The sequence below is a fragment of the Strigops habroptila genome, chromosome 1 (assembly GCF_004027225.2).
Source record: "Strigops habroptila isolate Jane chromosome 1, bStrHab1.2.pri, whole genome shotgun sequence".
Lineage (NCBI taxonomy): Eukaryota > Metazoa > Chordata > Aves > Psittaciformes > Psittacidae > Strigops > Strigops habroptila.
In genome coordinates, this window is record NC_044277.2 from 152,942,280 (window position 1) to 152,961,365 (window position 19,086).

Below are 19,086 nucleotides of genomic sequence, written 5' to 3' on the forward strand. Positions count from 1 at the left end.
TTTATCATTCAGTAGCATTTGCTTTAGTGTCATGTCAGCATTTTCTGCTGACTGTGCCCATGCTACAAGAAGTCTGGAAGTAAAAGACCTCTTATTGATGGACCAAACCCTATTAGGTTGCCTGTAACGAGAGGGAGCTTCCAAGTACACGTGGAAAAGTGTGTGAGCTTGCTAGCCAGTGCACACGGCAGAGCATATATGCCAAGTCATGTTAAAATGCAGGCAGAAGCATGACGAAAAGCTCACCTTCCTCCCTTCTCTCCCTTGCTTTGATGCTCAGCTCCATCCTGAGCTTATCCCCAATGGATGTTCTGCCTCTGATGGCAATAGAAGCGTAACTTGAATGCTTGCATTGACCTGGGCTCTACCTTATGGGCAGGCAAAAATCCTGATTCCTGAAATCACCTGTTCCTCAACAACAGAGATTAAACCCCACCATGTTTAAGCTCTGAAGCCGTTCCCCCATGGCACTCCCTTTACCCTTTCCCACCAGGAGGGCTACTCACGTGGCCATGCTGATCCAGCTCGTTGTTGGTGAGCTTGACTTTTTCGAAGGACACCATCTGCTTCAGCAGTTGCTCTCCTGTGAACGGGGAGTCAGGGTGCACGTACAACCTAGAAACCACAGGGGACATGAAAACTCTCACCTCTTGGCTTGCCTGCGGGCACCACCTCGTAAGCAGCCCGTAATATCTTGCTTTCAGGATACACGGTGGTTTCACAGACACTTATATCCTGAGAGCTTAGGGTAACACAGAGCTGCTACTCAAACAAGATTCAATCTCCCCCTAGTTAATGAGTGCCTGAAAAACAACCATTCATGAAAGACAGCGAAGCAGATGCCTCAAGTTGTTTTAATTCACTGGAACATAATGAAGAATCCCCTGTCTAAGTGCTCGATTGCTCTCTAACCATACCTATTATTTTATCCAGTTATCTATAATGGAGACATTAACTAACATTCGCTGTTGCGTCTTTTCCCAAATGAAAAATTGATCATGTCTTTCCCCACAGCTGTACTAACAAGCACTTAAAATAACAATGACTACAACTCCAAGAGAAAAAACATGGTGTCATTAGAGAGATAATGGGGGAATGTAGATAAAAATGCATTTTTCTTTATATGTAATATTAAGCCGTGATAATGATTTTAACCTGCACTCGATCACACGTTAGCTGTGGTGACGTCTGTTTATAAGAGGTTGAAGGCTGCAGTCCAGCACAGTGGTCTGACATGAAAAATTAATTGCAGCTCTGTAATTAACAATCCACTGCTGGGGAGATGAAGCAGAAGAGAAGGAAGCACAGAAGACATGTAGATATAATGCTATATATATCGTGACCAGACTAATAACAAGTGCTGGGCTGTTTAAAAAAGAATTATTTTTTAGGAATAATGTATTGCAGAAAATTATTTAGCTCCAGTGCTCTTTCATGACACTGCATTAAGAGCTGAACAACACCTTTAGCTAGTGCAAACCAGACCTGTTCTGCTTCTGTCAGTGTTGGTTATCACTCAGTGAGGGCCTGACTCTTGTTTTGGGTGATGTCTTTGGCCACGGGCATGGATTTCTTCCATTAGGTGGGTGTAGCACCACCGAGACGCCGCGTTAGAAAGATAAACATTTGTTGCTGTTGTTGAGCTACAGTTTTGGTTTAGGCAAAAGGAGAATGGAAAAACCGCTAAATGATGGGGCGTAACTCTCTGATAGACTGCGCTGATCCCTAATCAAGGAATGCCTGTCCTAAAGACTCCGGGGAGCACAGCTCTGTTGCTCAAAGAGGAAAGAGATTTGATCCCGCACTCTCCGTTTTTGCCAGCAGAATCCCCAAGACACAGGGAAACTGAAGTTTACCAGCACAGCTCGCTTCAGATGTGCAGGATGTTTTCCTTACATTGATCCAAAGCCCAGCTTGGCTGGTAGAGCTGTGTCCGCAGGAGGGATGCTGAGCCTGGGTTCCTGTTGCAATAAAATATTCCTAGCATACACTGCTATCAACTCCGCTGATTGCACTGCAAAGCTCATGAAAAATTATGGTGTATCTGAAAATCCAAGACCTGGAATCCTGTTCTGTCTAAAGAATTTTACCTCTCATGAAAAATAACTTTGCCTTCCTGTAAGAAAACCCTATGAAAATCTCAGTCTTTGGAGCCAGGAATTAGAGAAGGCAAAAGAAAGAGAGTCCCAAACATGTCGTCAACTTTTCAGCCACTCTTGTGATACATTTTTTGTTCAGACTGACTCCTAATTTTGAAAGGCTGGATAGCTAATAATGTTTATTGTGACCACCAAGTGTCAGGCTGAGCAAGGTTTGGCTAATTGGGACCAAAAAGCCAAACTATTTCAGCTATGTGCTGGGGAACGAGTAAAGATCTTGGTGTGTCTAAAAGCTGAGCACAATTGTTTAACACCAGAGGCAGTTAATGCTTGGCAGTGCTTTCAAACAGCCAAGTGCCTGGATGTTAGCAGAGCACCAACAGGAAAGCCACTGAAGGATGGGTCGCATAAATGTGTTGACAGACCTTGCTTTGCTTTACTGACTTGCTACAAGCCACTGCAAGACATGGTTCCACCTGGTGAACTACACCTATCCGCACACTGCTACAGCACGAGCTCGTACACCTTGGAGAAGAGGGTTGAAAACTAGATGTATCACCCTCCGAAGTAGAATTCATCAACAGGACTGTGAGTGTGCACAAGCAAATGGGTTAGGGAGATAAATGTACACATTCCAGTGCAGCACACAAGGCTCACCCAGAAGCTTACACAGGCTCTGCTGCCGAAGGCTGGCCAGATGCAAGGGGCTGCTCACTTCAATTCACAAAGGCTTCAGAGGCCATATTTGGATGTGAATTTGCTCCACTACATATAATGTTTCATGATCTATGCGAGATTTGGGTACTGCTTCCTTCTGGTGTATTTTGGAATGCAACATTGGTCTCCTATTTAGCTTAACAGTTGGTCTGGTCCTACACACCCCGTGCATGCTGCTCTTAATGGCTTTAATGTCTCAAATATAATACCTGTTAAAGTTTTCCTACCTGGAGGCCTTTGTAAGTGTATGGACACTGTAACTTCATTAAAAACATGCTCATAGCCAAATACAGTAAAAAAAATAAACAAAAAAAAGACTTTTGAGTGAAAGAAAGGAGGTGAAAAAGGAAGAACAAATAAAGGTACATGCTGAAATGTATTAAACTGATGTTTCACACATTCTGAGCAATTTAGAGGAATAAAGTATCATACAGGCATTCTATCCCCAGATAGCACTTTAGAAGATTTACAAAAGACTCTCTGAGAGGTATTTTTATTTAAGTCTTCATTGTAGCATAAACGTGTCTTAAACATTGAGAGCTAAATGGCAGGAAGACATTTAGCCCTGTCAAGAAGACTGTTTTTAATAGAAAGTTCCCTGAAGGGCTAATCTTTCAAACAGAATACTTATTAATTTTAAGGGACAAAAAGCTGATTTAGCATTGAGAGTTATTTTTATAATGCAAAGAGCAAAACACCTAAGGGGTTGGATCCTGCAAAGTCTTACACCCGTGCACAATGCGGCTCCTGAATAATTCCCCTGATGCCTTTGTGCCCGTGCAGATGAAGGCAGGGATGAGCAGGAGGAGTTCACACCTTGATACCAGGTCCTAAGCACATGTACCCCCCTCACTGACACTCAAGTAAGTAGAGCTAAAACTGTGTGTTCTGAGGACAAGAAATCATAACTTCATTAAGGGCTCCTGTTACTGGTGCAGGACCAAGCCTGTTTCAAGATGGGAGGAGTATGACTTTTAATCTGTTTGAGTAAGACAGAGGCCTCCCACCTCAAAAGATGCATTAGCAGAAAAAGCACAAGTAGTGCAAACATTTGAACCTCCTGACACCCTTTTCTCACCAAACAGGAGCATAAGGTGGAGAAAGTGTGTGTCTATGTAAGTGCCCTTCATACAAAGAAAAAGCAATCTGTGCCTGTGCTATGATCAATGGTCTTTTCAGCTAAGCATCCTGAAAATGAAACAGGAACGGGATGCATTTACACACGGGTCAAAACAGCCTGAAATTGAAGCACCACGTTTGCACACAGGGGCACTCTCCGGTGGGGACCCTAAACAGCTACCACAGTATTATGATAATAAATATTAAACACCAAGAAAGTTTGACCCCAGCTCTAAAACACTCAGTAGGGCAGTTGCTAATTATTCTAAACCAAATAGAGTGCGAATTAGCAATCTATTTAAAGGTATCCCAGAAGGCACATGAACAGAAAAATAAGAAGGGGAGAACTCTGCCTTAGAAACTATTTCTGTCCTTCCCTCATTTTTCCTTTTGATGCTGACTCCTTTGGAGCAGGATCCATGGTTTTTTCCTTTGGGTTTTGATCAGTGCCCATTACAATACGTCAAATGAAGCCCTCAGACGTTAACCACATTGCAAGAAGGAGTTTTTGGCCATGAAAACAAAGCCAACATAACTCCTAGGTTGCCGTCTTTAATCACAGCTTCTCTGCATGCACTTTTTGTTTGTTTGCTTCCCTGAGCCGCCTTCCAGAGATGAGCAGTCAGCAAGATTCCAGCTGAACTATTTATACGAGGGAAGCGTGCGGGATTCGGTCCCTATACTCACAGACACCAAAGAATCCACTTCCATTTCTTGTGTTTCACTTCTAATTTCTGCCTCTGTAATAAGCAAGTTCTTAACCCCGGGCTAAGCCACCTGGAGCGGATCTGTGTGCCTGCACCGAGCCCTCCATGGAAGGTTTCTTTGAAGCCAGAGAGGCATCCAGGTTATTTCCATATCTCCGGCTCTGACTCAGCAAAGCCGTTGGACATGTGCTTCAGCCTTACGGGACTTGGGGACTTAAGTAGGTACTGAAGTGCTGGGCTGAATACGATGAAGTGTGGGTCTCTGAAGTGCCCTACCGCTGCACAGCCTAGCGCTGCAGCCTCAGTTTCTCCATGCTCAAAGGAGTCAGTCATTCATTACATTAACAGAATTACCATAGAAATTGTCTACAGGATTTTGTTCCTATGTTGAAAAAGGGGAGAATTTAATTGATTTTTTCATAGTGTCTCAAAAAAAAAGTCATGATTCCTTAACAAAATATAAATAATAATAAATGCAGTGCTGTAGAACTGATCCACGCTTTGCCTGCTGGCTAAGAGACAGCTAAATTCAAGAATAAAAGTATTGTTCAGCAAACGCTGAATGTGTTATCAAGAAATAATATATCATTTCAAGTATAAACAGCGCTGAACTGCAATGGAGTATTTCAACTTGGACTTGACTGGTGGTGCTTGGATTGCTTTAAATTATGAAGTCAAATACCGGGGCAGGGGAGCAAACCCAAGAGACAAATTGATATATTTAAATTTTTTTTAAAGCTTTCTTATGTGAATTGAGGCAAACTTCATTTTACTTATATATATATATAAAAATAATATATCTACACGTAGATATATGTACACACGTATATGTATATGCACTCACAAAATAAAAAGAGCCTTTAGCCAAATCCTGCATGCGTTGGAACGTTCAGTATAAACTAAACCTCAAGCAGAGATCGGAGGCCCGATTCTGCATCACAGAAATTGATCAGGGTTTTGCAATCAATGTTGTTGAGCACAGACTCAAAATCTCAGCGCGCTGTTTGCAAACAGTGTGAAAAGCTTAACACCGGGTATTTCTTGATGAAATAATAATAATAATAATAATAATAAAGGAAAAGTAAAGAAAATAAAAAGAATACCACCAATAAAATCTACAAACCTTGCAGGGAGCGGAGGGTCAGCTTTTCCAGCCACCAGCCAGGAAGACCTGTGATAGGCATATCTATATCTTTTATTGTCCACAGGAACTATATCCATTAACACAATGTACTTGGCTTCAGGATCCACTCCCGAGAAGGAAACCCTGATCGTAGGGAACATTCTCCTGAAATAAAGGAGAATCAGAAAATAAATAGGTGATGGAGAAGAGAAATAAAAGAGCTTCTGAAAGAAAGGGTTGTGTTTAAACCACGTGGGGAAAAAAATAAAGCATCTATTGATTGTGCTTCAGCATAGTAGAAATTAAATCCTGTGTGTGTCTCTAATACGGACAGGGGGGAAAAAAACCAGCTTGAATTCAGAACGATTTTTTGGAAGCAAAAAAATGGCAAAAATTAAAGAGGAAAAAAAAAAAAAAAAGTACTTTTTACCTGTTAGTTAAAAGTACACAACGATTTCAGAAAGTACTTGTACCGAAGGTACAGAAGTCCTTAGAAAGGTGATTTTTTAATAGGATCCACACTAGTGTTAGGGAAATAGCGTAGAAATTACCGTTCAGCGTCTCCCGTATTTTAGATGCGTGTTTGCGATTGTTTCCGAGAGGAATTTTCAAACCCTAAAAACTTCCTTTACTTCCATTTCGACAAAACGCGATTTTAAACTGTGAGGTTTCGTCGCAGACCCGAAATGGTCAAATTACTTTTAAAGTAGGTTAAATTTTCGAACTTCAAATTGCAGATTTTATATGTGCTTTTAAAATATTTAACGCACATGGTGGTAAAAAAAATAACCGTCAGGGAACTGCATTAATAACGAGTAACTCTGCGGGTTACAAAACCCGACAAGCCACTCGGCTCCTCCGAACTGCGTTGGACTCATCCAAACCCTAAAAGCTTTACAGAAGAAGCGGACGAGGAAGCCTAGAATTCTCTTGCAACCGAGAGAAAACAAAACCAAAGCAAACCAAGCCCTGACCAAGTTCATTCCCCACGACTCCGCGTTTCCCCGTGTCCGTACCAACCCTTAGCCCATCCGTGCTGCCCTCCCAAAATAAGAGCTATGGGGGGTTGTTTAGTTTCCCGTCGTTTCCCTCTGCCCAAAGGCACTGTACGGAGGCTGCCCGCAGGGATGCCGGGGCTGCCCAGCCTTACCTCCCGGACTTGGTGATGATCATCTCGGTACCCAGTTCATGAAACTTGTCCCAGAGCTCTTTGGTCTCCAGGCTGCAGGAGATTTTGGCCATCTCCTCGCTGGGGATGATGGGGGTGGTGGGAATGAGGGGCTCGGTGCACAGGGATGAAGGGCTGGTGCTAAAATCCCCGTGAGGGTCCAGGCTGGATAAGTCACTCAAAGGCTGGGCGCAAGAGGATTTCTCAACGAATTGTTCTGCAGGGTTTCAGAGGGGAAAAAAAGAGAAGAGAGACACGATTCAGCCAGGATGAGGGGGACGGCTGAGAGAAACTATGTAAAAATACAGTTAAATCAAAAGGCGTTTCTGGTTCAGCTGCCCCCTCTGACCCCGCACAGCCGCGCTCTTTCTAAGGCGCCTGCTCATCATTTTAGGGTAGAGGCGGTGATTTTCGGATAGGAGCTCTGGGAAGAGCCCGGGGAGCGGCTCAGCCCCCGCCGCATCCCGCCCGGCTGCTGCCGGCTCCGCGGGAGCGGAGGGGCAGGACGGGATCCCCGCGTTGCCAGCCGAGGGTTTCCATGGAAAAGCCACTAATTCTCTTTCAAACGGGAGCGCTCGCCTCCGAGGGTCTCGCTGGCGGCTGCTCCTCAGTTGCGCCGCTGGCAGAGAGCGTAACTCGGAAGGAGCCTTAGCGCGGCCGCGCTTCCTCCGCGGAGAAGCGAGCTCCTAACGCTAGCTCACCCGCCCGGAAAGCCCGCTCTGCCCTTGCCTCCCAGCCGGATTGCTGAGGCTCGACACACTCCCTTGGGGAAACAGGCTCCGGGGAGGAGAGCTGCGCGGAGGCGCTGGCTGCGCGGATGCGGAAGCTGCCGCCGGCGCTAGCTCCGTCTGGAGCTTCTTCCCTCCCTTCCCCAAGATCTGAGAGGCTTTGGGGGCTCCGCGGGGAAGGAGAGGAGGGCGCGGGGCTCTGCCCGTCACCGGGATGAGGCCGCGGATCCACTGCCCGGCCCCACCGCCGGGGGATTTCGGCCAAATCTCCGGTTAATAGGAGCTGAGTTACGGGCGGTCGTTTCCCTTCGATTCCCAATTCAATGGCGTGGGGGAACGAGTTAAAAACATGATTGGAAAGTTAGTTGAACGAGCGATTTCACAACAAAAAGGAAGTTAAATGAAGAAGAGCAGCTACGTTTAACCCACGAACACAAGACCGTGCGAATATATCAAACGGGAAATACTACAACATTCCCGGCCTACATTATCGCCTAGGCTAAAAAGTAAAGTTCACAATGAACCCCTGGACTATGTGAAGCTGTCGAGTCTGTTGATGAGGTGGAGCAGGCGCCGAGAGCGCTGCCTTCTCCGAATTCCTATAACATCGAGTGTTATCTTCTTCATTGGCGCCCTGGAAGCTTAACACTTTTTTTCTTGTAGTAGTATTTTCCTGCAAACTCTGGGATAGATGCAAGGACCGCCGGAATTTGGGGGGAGGAGGAGGAGAAGCTAATAATGAGGGGTTTTTAAAGCCTGCGAGAATCTGAATCAAGGCGAGCGAGTAAAAGCGAAATCGCTTACCCGAAAATCGTCAGGAATTACTAGAAAAATCCTCCCAGTCACTGTAGAGTAAAACAGCCTGTATGAGCCTACTGCGAGTGGATTTTCAGGTCTACGTACAAGTTTTACTACCCCTTATAAGCCTGGGCACTATAGCGGAGATTCTCTTAGATGGCTTCAAAACCATGGTTTGTTTGCTATAACTATTAAGAGGCTCACTTGATGGCAACGAAGAGAAATGTAACTACCTCAGGGTGTGGGTAGTTCTACGAATGGCGAAGCCGGGTAACTGACAGACGTGGTTTAAGCTGGAGGAATTTCGGAGCCGGTTTACGCTATAGGAGCCGGTTTATGCTATAACCAGCCTCGCCGGGGAAAGGCGGTGAGTACACGAAGAGGCTCCTCTGGGTTTCGCGGCGGAGCTTTGACTTCTGCAAGGGGAAACCTGCGGGCAAGGGGGAAACCGGCTGCAGGGCTTTAAGGGGGGTGGGCAGACGGACGGACGAACGGACGTAGGGAGGGGAGCTCCGCGCCCCACGGACACCAGTGGCCACCCCAGTCCCCACTCACCCAGCGGCTTGATGGTGCTCTCGGGGGACTCCTTGTCCTTGGAGCTGCCGCTCGACATGAGGGCGGCGATGGAGAAGGCGTTGGCCCGGGAGGAGAGCTGCGGCTTGGGGGGCGGTGTGTACTCCATGGCCACCCGCCGGAGAAGCGGCTGGGCACGGGGCGGGCGGGATGGAGTACCGGGGCAGCAGAGCCGGGATACCGGGCGGAAGGGAAGCGCTCTGCGCCGAGCGCTGCGCGCTCCCCCGCCTTAACGCGGGGCCGCGGAGATCCTATCGGCCGGCGGCCAATCGGCGGCGGGACACGTCAAGGGCCCCGGCCCGGCCGCGGAGGGGGGAGGAGGAGGGCGGAGGAAGAGGAGGAAAATAAGGAGGAAGAAGAGGAGTGGAAGGCTGTGCCCGCCCGCGGGGTGGGCAAGGGGTGGCGGGCCCCCGCCGCCGCTCCGCCCTCGGGCAACCTAGCGCCGCTGCCCACTGAGCCCCCCCCGGCTGCCGTTAGGGGTGAGCTCCCCGCTCCTAGGAGCCCTTTTAGGAGGGGATGCAGGCCGGGGATGCTCCGAGAAGGTCCCTAGGCTATGCCCTTTGTCGAGGCAAGAATCAATGGAAAGATGGTTGAGAGGAGGAAGAGATTGGTTTTGGCTATATTTTCTATTTTTCTTTAATATTTTGTTTTATTATTTTATCTTATTTTATTTTATCTTATTTTATTTTATCATATTTTATTTTATTGTAATTTTTCACGCACTCACTTGTGTGTCAGTTTTCTACTTTACCTTCAAATTGTAAAAGACCGCAACTTTTGAAGCAGCCGGTTTTAGTCGCTTTCTGCCTTTTGCGGCAGAAGGTTCCCTAAAGCTGGTCGTACGCTTGGTTTTCCCGCGCCCGGAACCCAAATATTGTCATTTCAAACAGCTCTACTTGCCCCGACCAGACCCTTGCGGGGTTCCTGTCCCAGATTGCCCGCTTCTCTCCAACCCCGTTTCGTATCGGCTCTACCAAAGTAGGTTGGTATCGATCAAGCACATAAGACAGAGAAGAAACCCAGGGTGGGCTGATGGTTCCAACGAGCAGATTATTCCAAGGCAGTGATTTAAGTAAGCTTCTCACCAGGACTCTTGTAAACACATCATGTAAGCATCCTCCCGTTAATAATAAATAAAAACGCGAGTAATTTAACTAAAGTCCTTTAAATAAAAGGAGGACTGAAAATACTCACTCGCTAAAACGACTCAAGAGGGCACGGAAATTTGTTCACTAAAGTTCCAATTTCTAAACCTAGAACCTGAATTTAATACTCAGGCTTGTGTCAGGAGGCAAAAGGACTACCCCGACCAGGGATAGACAGATCTGTGCTCTTCCTATTCCTGCTGAACTTAACTGATTAATGAATACGGAGAAACAATTATTGGGGTCACCCCTTTACAGCCAGTGAAGCGGGCAACATGAAATAGTGCTTTATCGCTTTGAAATGAGGGAGAACCAGCGGCGGTTTGCCATTTTATTAACGGAATTTGCTAATAGATAGGTTACATAGAATAGAAAATATAGATAGAATAGAAATATATGTATTCTATCACAATCAGGGTATTTAGGAGCGCGTGACGCGTTTGGTGGAGGGCTGAGGACTTCAGTGTGGCCCACAGTGAGGTCTGGGGGCCCGGTCTCACCTACGGCATGAGCAGTGGAGGAACCCCGCTGTGGCGGCCGGGTCAACCCCCGAAGCGTCGTCCGGCCACAGCGAAACCGGGACCGAACGATTCTCCCAACATCAACCCGAAGAAAACAAACAAACAAAAAGCTCCCAGACCGCTTTACTCCGAGGGACATCCCTCCTTTTTACAGCCCAGGTTCCCCGCTCCCGGGGGGGGTCCCGGCCTTGCACTCGCTTGGCCCTACCTGGAAAGTAGGGTCCGGCCTGCCTGAAAAGAAAGACAAGAGAGGATTGCGAAATAGCCTGAGGAGTCCTCTTCACCGTTCCGGTGGTGGTGGTGGTGATGCCTCAGTCCGCTTTGGTTTCCTACCTCCTCTATGCGCCGCGCAAATAAGGACAATAAAAAAGCCAAGGTGCCGCCAAAGTAACAGCTCAGATCCTGAAAATACCCACCCAAACAAAACAAAAACCCCAAAACCAAGCAACCCACCAGAGCTCTCCCTTTTCCCCTTGCTTCTATTCGTCCCCCAGCAGCCAGGTCGTAACATACCTGTCGCTGGCAGGGGCTGCCCGCGGCCCGTCGGGGCTCGGGGGAGGGGTGAATATGTCCGTGCTAACCGCTCCTGGATGGAAACCACCGACGTGCGGGATCGGAGTCCCTTCTGCTGTGCCTTGCCGTCGGATTTCCAGCCCCATGGAGTGGAACGTGAGCTGCCTGCAGCCGGGGGAGAAGGACTCGGCCCCGGCCGCGGCGGGGGGAGCGGCTCGGCGGGCGAGGTGAGACCGGGGCAGGGGGCTGCTGTCGTGGGAAAGGGACCGGCCTTGGGGGCTTGCGGGTCCTTCCTCGCACCTCGGAGATAGAAAACCCGGGGTGGACAGAAACCAGGAGCTTTATTATTTGATTTTATTTATTTTATTTTACTTTATTCTAATAATTTCATTTTTATACGGCGTCCGTCCCCACAGGATGGCTCTTCTTTGCTCAGCGGAGCCGCGCAATTTTTCGCTCTATCCCACGAGAATCTTTTATTTTCTTAGGTTTCCCCCTCGCTCCGCCTCCGATAAGCAAACGAGCCTTGTCTAGACGTCCAGAGCAACCCCTTCCCCAGCCCCGTGGGCGATGAACGGGGCTCGGCTCCGGCCGCCTAATCCTCGCTGCGGCTCCGTCCCCCGTCGCCCGCGGACCCGGGTGGGGAAGGGAGGAGACGCCGGCTGCCCTGAGCGGCTCTGCCCATGGCCCTGTCTGGGGATGGGGGGCTTCCAGAAATAGGGGACCCCAATGCTCCTGGTCCCCCTCTGCTTTCCCATTAACTAACGTAATTAATAAACCCCTGGGCGCCCTTCCCGGGGGACGGAGCCGGAGCAGCCGGTCCCCGCCGAGGCGGTGCCGGAGCGGCTGTCACCGATGTACCGAGCCCGCTCACGAGAGCAGAGGTACAAGCCCTGCTGCCCCCGAGCAGGGCGCTTGCCTTGGGTGAACCCGTTCCAATAAAATCCTTCGTTATTTCTTTACCCGTATATAAAGAAGACACCATCCGCACCGCAGAGTTTGTTTTCTATCTAGCAAATCCGTGTGTTTGTCGCTAGCGTCTGTCTGGTAGGGCAGAGCCATGTCATTAGGCTTCATTCTGCTTTCAAAATACCGGTTTTTTTCCACCCTCCTTTGCGTGAAAAGCTCCTCGCTGTCCATAAAGAAGCGTGCGGGGCATCACTGCGGGGAAATGCCGCACACCCCGTTGCGCTCGTTCCGTTACCAGCTTTAATCAGGATTAAATCTCGGTTTCACCTTCAGGTTTCAAACAGAGAGTCTGCAGCCCCTCTCCAAAACGTCTCTCTGCTCCCTGACAAGCAACGGCGAAAATCCTAATCCCGTGAAAACTATGGACGCCGCTTCCTCCCGGCCCAAACCACGGCAGGAAGGAGACACGAGGGACAGAAACCTGCGGAAACCCGCCTGGAAGCTTGCCTTTCCGCCGATGATTTCAGGTGAGCCTTTTCTTGGGTGACAGGAGCTCACACCCTGCGCGCTTTAGCGCGGCCGCGCAGCCCTTCGGTGTGCGGAAAAAAAGGGGCGCAGACCGCACGGGGACCACGCGCGGATTTTAAGCCAGTTTCGCGTAGTGATGGAGGAGCCACCTCTATATATAAAGAAATACATATATATCTATATATATAGATATAATTTTTCTCTTCCTCCCTTACTCCCGTCTCCTCTCTGCAGCCGTCGTCTCTGCAGAGGGCGAGACCCCTTCCGCTTTAATTAGGAGCCCGGGGGTGCGGGATGCCGCTGCCAGCCCCTCACCGTCGCCTTCCTGCCTTGACCTCTCTCGGTCCGGTGCTACCGGGAGCCGGTGCCCGACCCTTCATCCCGCACAGCAGGATAACCTGCGGGGCTGCTTTTGCCTTGACGGCTTTCCCGCCTCGGGAGGAGAGGAGTTAAATCTTTTTCTGCTTCTTTTTCTGCCTGTCTTTATATTTTTCCTCCCTCCCCAGTAGCTGAAACCGGCTGGTCCGAAGGAATCAGGGTTATTCCCTCGGTCAGGGTCTCCAGAGCTCCCGTTCATGTCTTGCGAGTGCACCGCGACTTTGCAAAGGGAAGCCCGCAGGGCTGCCCGGCTCCGGCTCTGCTCATCGCAACCCTACACGATTATCAGCTCTGCTTTCAGGCTCTTTCCCCTTTCCACTCCTCTGCTGCACATAATTACATAGTCCTCTCCACCTGGTTCCCCCTCTCTTTGCGCCCCGGTTTCGGAGCAAGCCCCGTTCCCAGCGCTATTCTTGCGGCGGGGTAGCTCCATCCCCTCTCCCGCGCTCTTCCCGCTGGAAAAGGAGGAGCCCAGGTACCCCAGATCCAATTTCCCGACAAAACCATCTCAATGTCACCTACGCCGAGAAGGCGGCTTATTGGGGCAAAAAAGCGAGGCGTTTTAAACCCATTAGGCATCTCCCAGATGCAAATCCAATGGTGGGAAGAGAAAGGCTCTATTAGGACCCGAGGGCTGGCAATTAGATTATAGTCCAATTGCCAGTGGATAATGTGCTAAAAGCTTTCCCACTTAGTGTAACTCCTCGCTGAAAATTATTCACACTTTGCAGGCTGCTGCACTCCTGAACGGGAGACATCTTTGTCCGTAGAGAGCACAAACTGGAATAGCTCAACATGGACACACGGACAGACAGACACAGGCTCGGGAGGTCTCACAGCCAGAGGCATCATTAAACTCATCCATCCTGATCCAAAGCCATATAGCAGATCTGCTCCTGGTTCACGTACACATGGTACAAGAGTGTGAGTATCGATGGACCCATGGGTGCACCAACACCTATTCCAACGGGCAATACCGTATATACATACATCAGCACGTCAGCTGGGCATGATTCAACATCAACACCCCTTCCATGTGCAGAAAATACACTGTATTTTCCACATAAACCTCAAGTTTACACTTAATGGAAGCAATGACATTTTTATTTAAAAAAAATCCGATTTTGGGTACTCCACAGGTTTTATTTTGTTGGTTTAAACCCAGCACTAAAAGCTGATGAACTTTCCCCTAAGGGTTTGTACTCCTAATGCTCTGCAGCTATAATATGAAGCACCACCAAGAAGTGCAAGACTCCAGACATGATCATTTCCTTCAAATACTGCAAAATCTCTTTAGGTTTGAGGATTCCCCACTCAGAAAGCTGCCTCTATGCAGTGAGGGACCTTTGCCCCCTTCCCCGTCATCATGACCAGAAGTCATGAGCCTTTTCTTTTTGTAAGATTTTGGGACTATTATTTTTTTTTTTAATTAACACACAATTTTGTCTCGCTCAACTTTCCCAACATCATTTAAGTGAAACTCAAAGCAAAATAAGTCATCCCCAACCAACACTCAGAATGGCCAGGACCCACGCCATGCACCCTGTGCCTGCAGTCACCAAGCACCCACTTTGGAATGCGGGGTTTAAAACAACAGCCAGTGGTGATCTTTAGCGTTCTGTTTTTATACATCCATTACATGCTCACTTTCAAATCAAGGTCCTTAAGAGCCCTTCCACCTGTTTTGCAGAGGTGGAGGAAACATGCATTGAATTAACTGGCAGAACGAAGCAGAAAGGCTGGCGTGTTGGATGGATGAAGAGAGTCAGAAAAGCTCCTTCATAGGTCTTAAAAGAATCAGAGAATATAAAACTTTCTGTTCACATTCCAGCTACTTCATTGGAGGGGACTGTGTGTCAGTGGCTGGCAAAAGGAGCTGTTTGCCTGGTTTCTTCACAGAAAAAGCACTTTGAATTTCATTACACACAAAGCATTTCAGAACGCTCTTCCAGATTTTGTAAAGCATAAAATGTGACTTGCTTACTTAACGGATGGGAACATTATTCAACATGAAAATGATGTGTGTGTAGGGATACATATCTATCCACATCACCCTGCGGTACCACACACTTAAACTTGACCAGTGGTGCTTTTCTTAGTTGCCTTCCAGAAGTCAACACAAGCAACCCGCAGTCTGCCACAGTGGAAGATTTACTGTCAGCTGAAACCACTGCTTTGGACCAAAGGTTTAGTGGAAAACAAGATTTCTGTATTTCAGTGCTCATTTTAAAGATGTAAAAATGTGTGTCAGTGACGTGGAAGCTGTTTGCTGGAGCATCTGAAAAATCTCCTCTGGATCATGACTTCTAAAGTCTCATTGGAGTTATCATGTCCTGACAGGCACACGTATGTCTGCCTGGTTGTCCTAGAGATAGCACTGAGGTTGTTCTTGACTTCCAACTTGAAGATGGAAGTCAAGATGCAGTTCCTGGTGGACTGCAAATTGCGATGGCTCCTTCTCCTTTTATCAGGTATAGGGGTCTTTCCAAAGCTCCAGGAGAGCTGTCCCTCCAATCATTTGTTGGTTGAAGCAAATCTCTGGCTACTGAGTGATGTGATTGTGCGGTGGGACTGCTTGGAAGATGTGCCTGAGCTCCTGAAGCAATATTATATTATTTTATTGTGTATCTGTGGCTGATCTTTTAAGCGAACCTGTTTTAAATTAACTTTCTTTCAGGTCATCTTGACTTTTTCCATATTTCATATATAATTTTAAAAAGTACTTAAGAAATCAGCACTTTTGAGCTTTATCACACGATTAGAATTTAAATAGGTGTCTTGTTTGCTGCTTAGAAGTTTTAAATTGCATATTTAAAAGATATTACTAAACAATAAATTGCCAATTTATTTAGAACAAATTCAGCTACATAAAAATGTCTCAAGAAGCTTTTTTCGGTTAAAAGTATAATGAGATTTTACACAGGACTCAGTCTGAAGATGATCACATGCGCATTATGAGAAAGGGTAATTCTTTTCCCCTCGACTTTTGCAGGCCTTGGATTACTAGGAGAATTTCAGAGTTGCCTGTAATGGCGATATGAAAATAGGAATAGCGGGAAGTGTGGGGAAGGATGGAAACCTCAAGAACTAAGAAAAAACATTTTCTGGCAAATGCTAAAACTTTTTTGGTTTTTTTTTGTAATTTCATTTTAAATAGAAGAGTCTCTGGTTTTGGGTCTCCGGTTTGAGATGTCCTGGGTGTTACTTACTTCATCTAGATTTATAGTTCCTTGACACTTCTTTTGTTGTGTCCAAAGTTTTGTCCCAAAATATCCAAAGCTAAGAACCTACAATTAGAGACTGCCTTTGAAACTGCTGACCTCTGCATATTTTCCCTCTGTGAACATACAGCAGTAGGAATACGCCCAAAGACAACGAGTTTTGCTTTGAGGGCCGAGGATAGAAAGAATTAAAGATATCAGCCACTTCCCAAAAGCTTCAGTAACGGATGCTTTTCTATTTTTGCTCAGTGATGCATCTATGTTTTGTATCCCGCATCACAAGTAAAGGAAAATGGAAGTTTGAAAAAGAAAAGAAAACAAAAAGTTAGTAATCAAGGAGATATAAGGTGAATGGAGAACAAAGATTTAACTTCTGGCTTGGTGAACTCACAAAGTGAAAAGAAGCGTCGTGATTTACAACTCTCCCAGATCATACAGAGCAGCCTGCGATAAAGCGTGTTATATGGCCTGGGAGCAGCGTTGCTGTCACCAAGAAACTGCTCTAGCAGCTCTCTGCTGTCTAAAGCCTTACCAGCCACGATTGCAGAAACCTAGTGCTCACAGATAGGGCCACGCTGCCGGGCCCGACAGGCACCACAGACAGGGCTGCCAGATACTTCTGGCTTATTTCCACACTGTAAGGACGGAGGGAGAAGCATTCCCACACCGTGGTGTGGGGAAAGACATTGCTTTTGCTTATTTTAACAGTATGGAGGACAGGACTGGGGGTGTTTTGGTGTGAAAAGGATTTTTATTTTGTTTTTTAAGCCTGCAGTTTCCAAAGTATTCAGGATTAGGGCTTGGAAAACACATTTCAGGACCCATAACATAATGCTGATTTATCTGGCAACGGCTAAGCTTGCAGAGGGAAACTAAGCTTATTTGAAATAACGTGGTCGTAAAGAACACCAGGGGAAAGCAGTTCACAAGTTTGAGTAATTCCCAGTATGTGCTTTGCTGGGAGGCTGGCACCGAAAGGGTTTTCATTGCAGCGGCGTGAAGAAAAGCGTACGAGCTAAGCGCTTCCTGCCCTGCCCGCGGAAGAAGCCAGCTTGCTTCCATTAGATATATCAAAGTGAGGAAACCAATCCACCTGGAATTTGCACTGTAAAACGTGGCTAAAAGCCAAGCAGGTTGCCATCAGCTTGCAGGCGATCGTAGGTGAAAATCTGGCCCCTTTAAAGTTAACAGTTCATTTAGCGTGGATCAGAGAAGAACCTGAGCCAACACTTCAGTTAAACTTTACGAAGCCTCCCGGGGAGTTTTTGCTGGTATTAAAGCTTAACTTGTTGACTGTAGTACACTATTCGTGGTAAATCTTAAAGCTTTCAGCAGTAACGATTGTGGTAATGAAAATACAAATCAATTAGGCTTCTGGGTGACATAGGAATTAACATTTCTCTATGGCAGACTTGAGATTATAACAGTTTATGTTTAATAAAAAAAATGAATATCCAGTTCTTGCTAATGAAGATTTTGTAATGCTCAAATTTGTTAATTTAAAATTAACAAATGAGTGTAAAATTAATAAATGAGAGTAAATAATGTGTTAGCCTCAAGTGTTCTTGCAGGATACAAAATTGGGGTTTTATGAGGTACAGGAAAGGGTTACAATATTTGCCAAAATTGTGACTGTTGTTACTGTGAAACACAAGTACAAATGACATATAACTGATAGAATATGTCCCACACAATATGGGACAAGAAGATGCTTGTCTTCATGCCGCTGCAATGAAAACCCTTTCTGTGCCAGCGTCCCTTAGAATAATAGAATATTACCTCACTGCACATGTTGAGTGAATAACCAATAAATATAATCATAGGTATAGTTTATAAATGCATATAAGTCATGTAAATTTGATGCATTAGGGATAAAAACAATGGGAAGTAAGAAGGTGTGAAAATAGCTCTTTTCTACCAAAACAGAGACAGTACTTATCCTAAGATTCTTATTTCTCCATAGCAGAGAAATCCCTGTTCCTAGGCTTTTATTTTGGTGATTCTTTGTTACACAGGGATTGGACTACATTTGCAATGTCCTCTCTTGGCCCAGCATTAGGAAGATAAATGGGAGCTTTTAATTTTAAAAACTGCTAGGCAGAAGGGATTCCTCTTGTGCAAAGGAACCATCAGGGGAGGAAGACCTGACCCTCCATCCACCATTGCCCTTCCCTTGCCTCCGAGGAGGCTCCTGTTCTTTGGAACAGGAATTGGCCTTTCTGTATGTCTATATTTGCCCAATACAACTGAATCCCAACACAGCTGATGATCAGTAGCAAGGGCAGCCCTGAGTAGTTGATTAGCTTTCTTGTCTTCAGCCCTAGCCACTGCTGAGATCTAGGCTGAGCCTAGCCCAGTTAAACCAGCGACTGACTTTGCCTCCATGGCAGCTTCTTAAATTTAAGGTTAAATACTTTCCCTTTTTCTCTTGAAGAGATCTTTCTTTGATGAAGGGATTGACGAAAATCAACCTGAAGCCATAGGCTGTAATTCCATCTGCTCATGGAATCAAAGTAAAAAAGAGTATTTGTCAAATAATAAATCTCTTCCATTAGTTGAAAGATTTTTCCATTGATGGAAAATATTATTTAAAATATGTTAGAACAATATATTTAAAGTTGAAAACATATTTTCCATTGTCACTTTATGGCAAGTTAAGGATTTGACCAAGAGCTTAGGTCTCACACAAGTTGAAAAGTCCATGGCATAGCCCCTTTTCATATACCTAAGACTACATTAATCTTTCTTTTACAGAAACCCTTGAGCAAGAATAGAGTACAGAACCTTGTTGTGCACCTTTCCATTTCAGAGACAGCTGCCAAAAGACAGTACAAGAAAT

At 46.5% G+C, this 19,086-nt stretch overlaps 1 protein-coding gene across 1 annotated transcript in view; it reads right to left on the bottom strand.

Moving 5' to 3' along the window:
* TBX20 (T-box transcription factor 20) overlaps window positions 1-9,141 on the bottom strand; it is a 33,997-nt gene extending 24,856 nt beyond the window's left edge. The window contains exons 1-4 of the mRNA XM_030494693.1: window positions 9,015-9,141; window positions 6,916-7,150; window positions 5,766-5,930; window positions 507-615 (exon numbers count right to left, since the gene is read on the bottom strand). Coding sequence (XP_030350553.1) covers window positions 507-615; window positions 5,766-5,930; window positions 6,916-7,150; window positions 9,015-9,141 — 636 coding nt within the window. The remainder of the gene's footprint in view (window positions 1-506; window positions 616-5,765; window positions 5,931-6,915; window positions 7,151-9,014) is intronic.
* Between the last annotated feature and the right edge of the window lie 9,945 nt (window positions 9,142-19,086).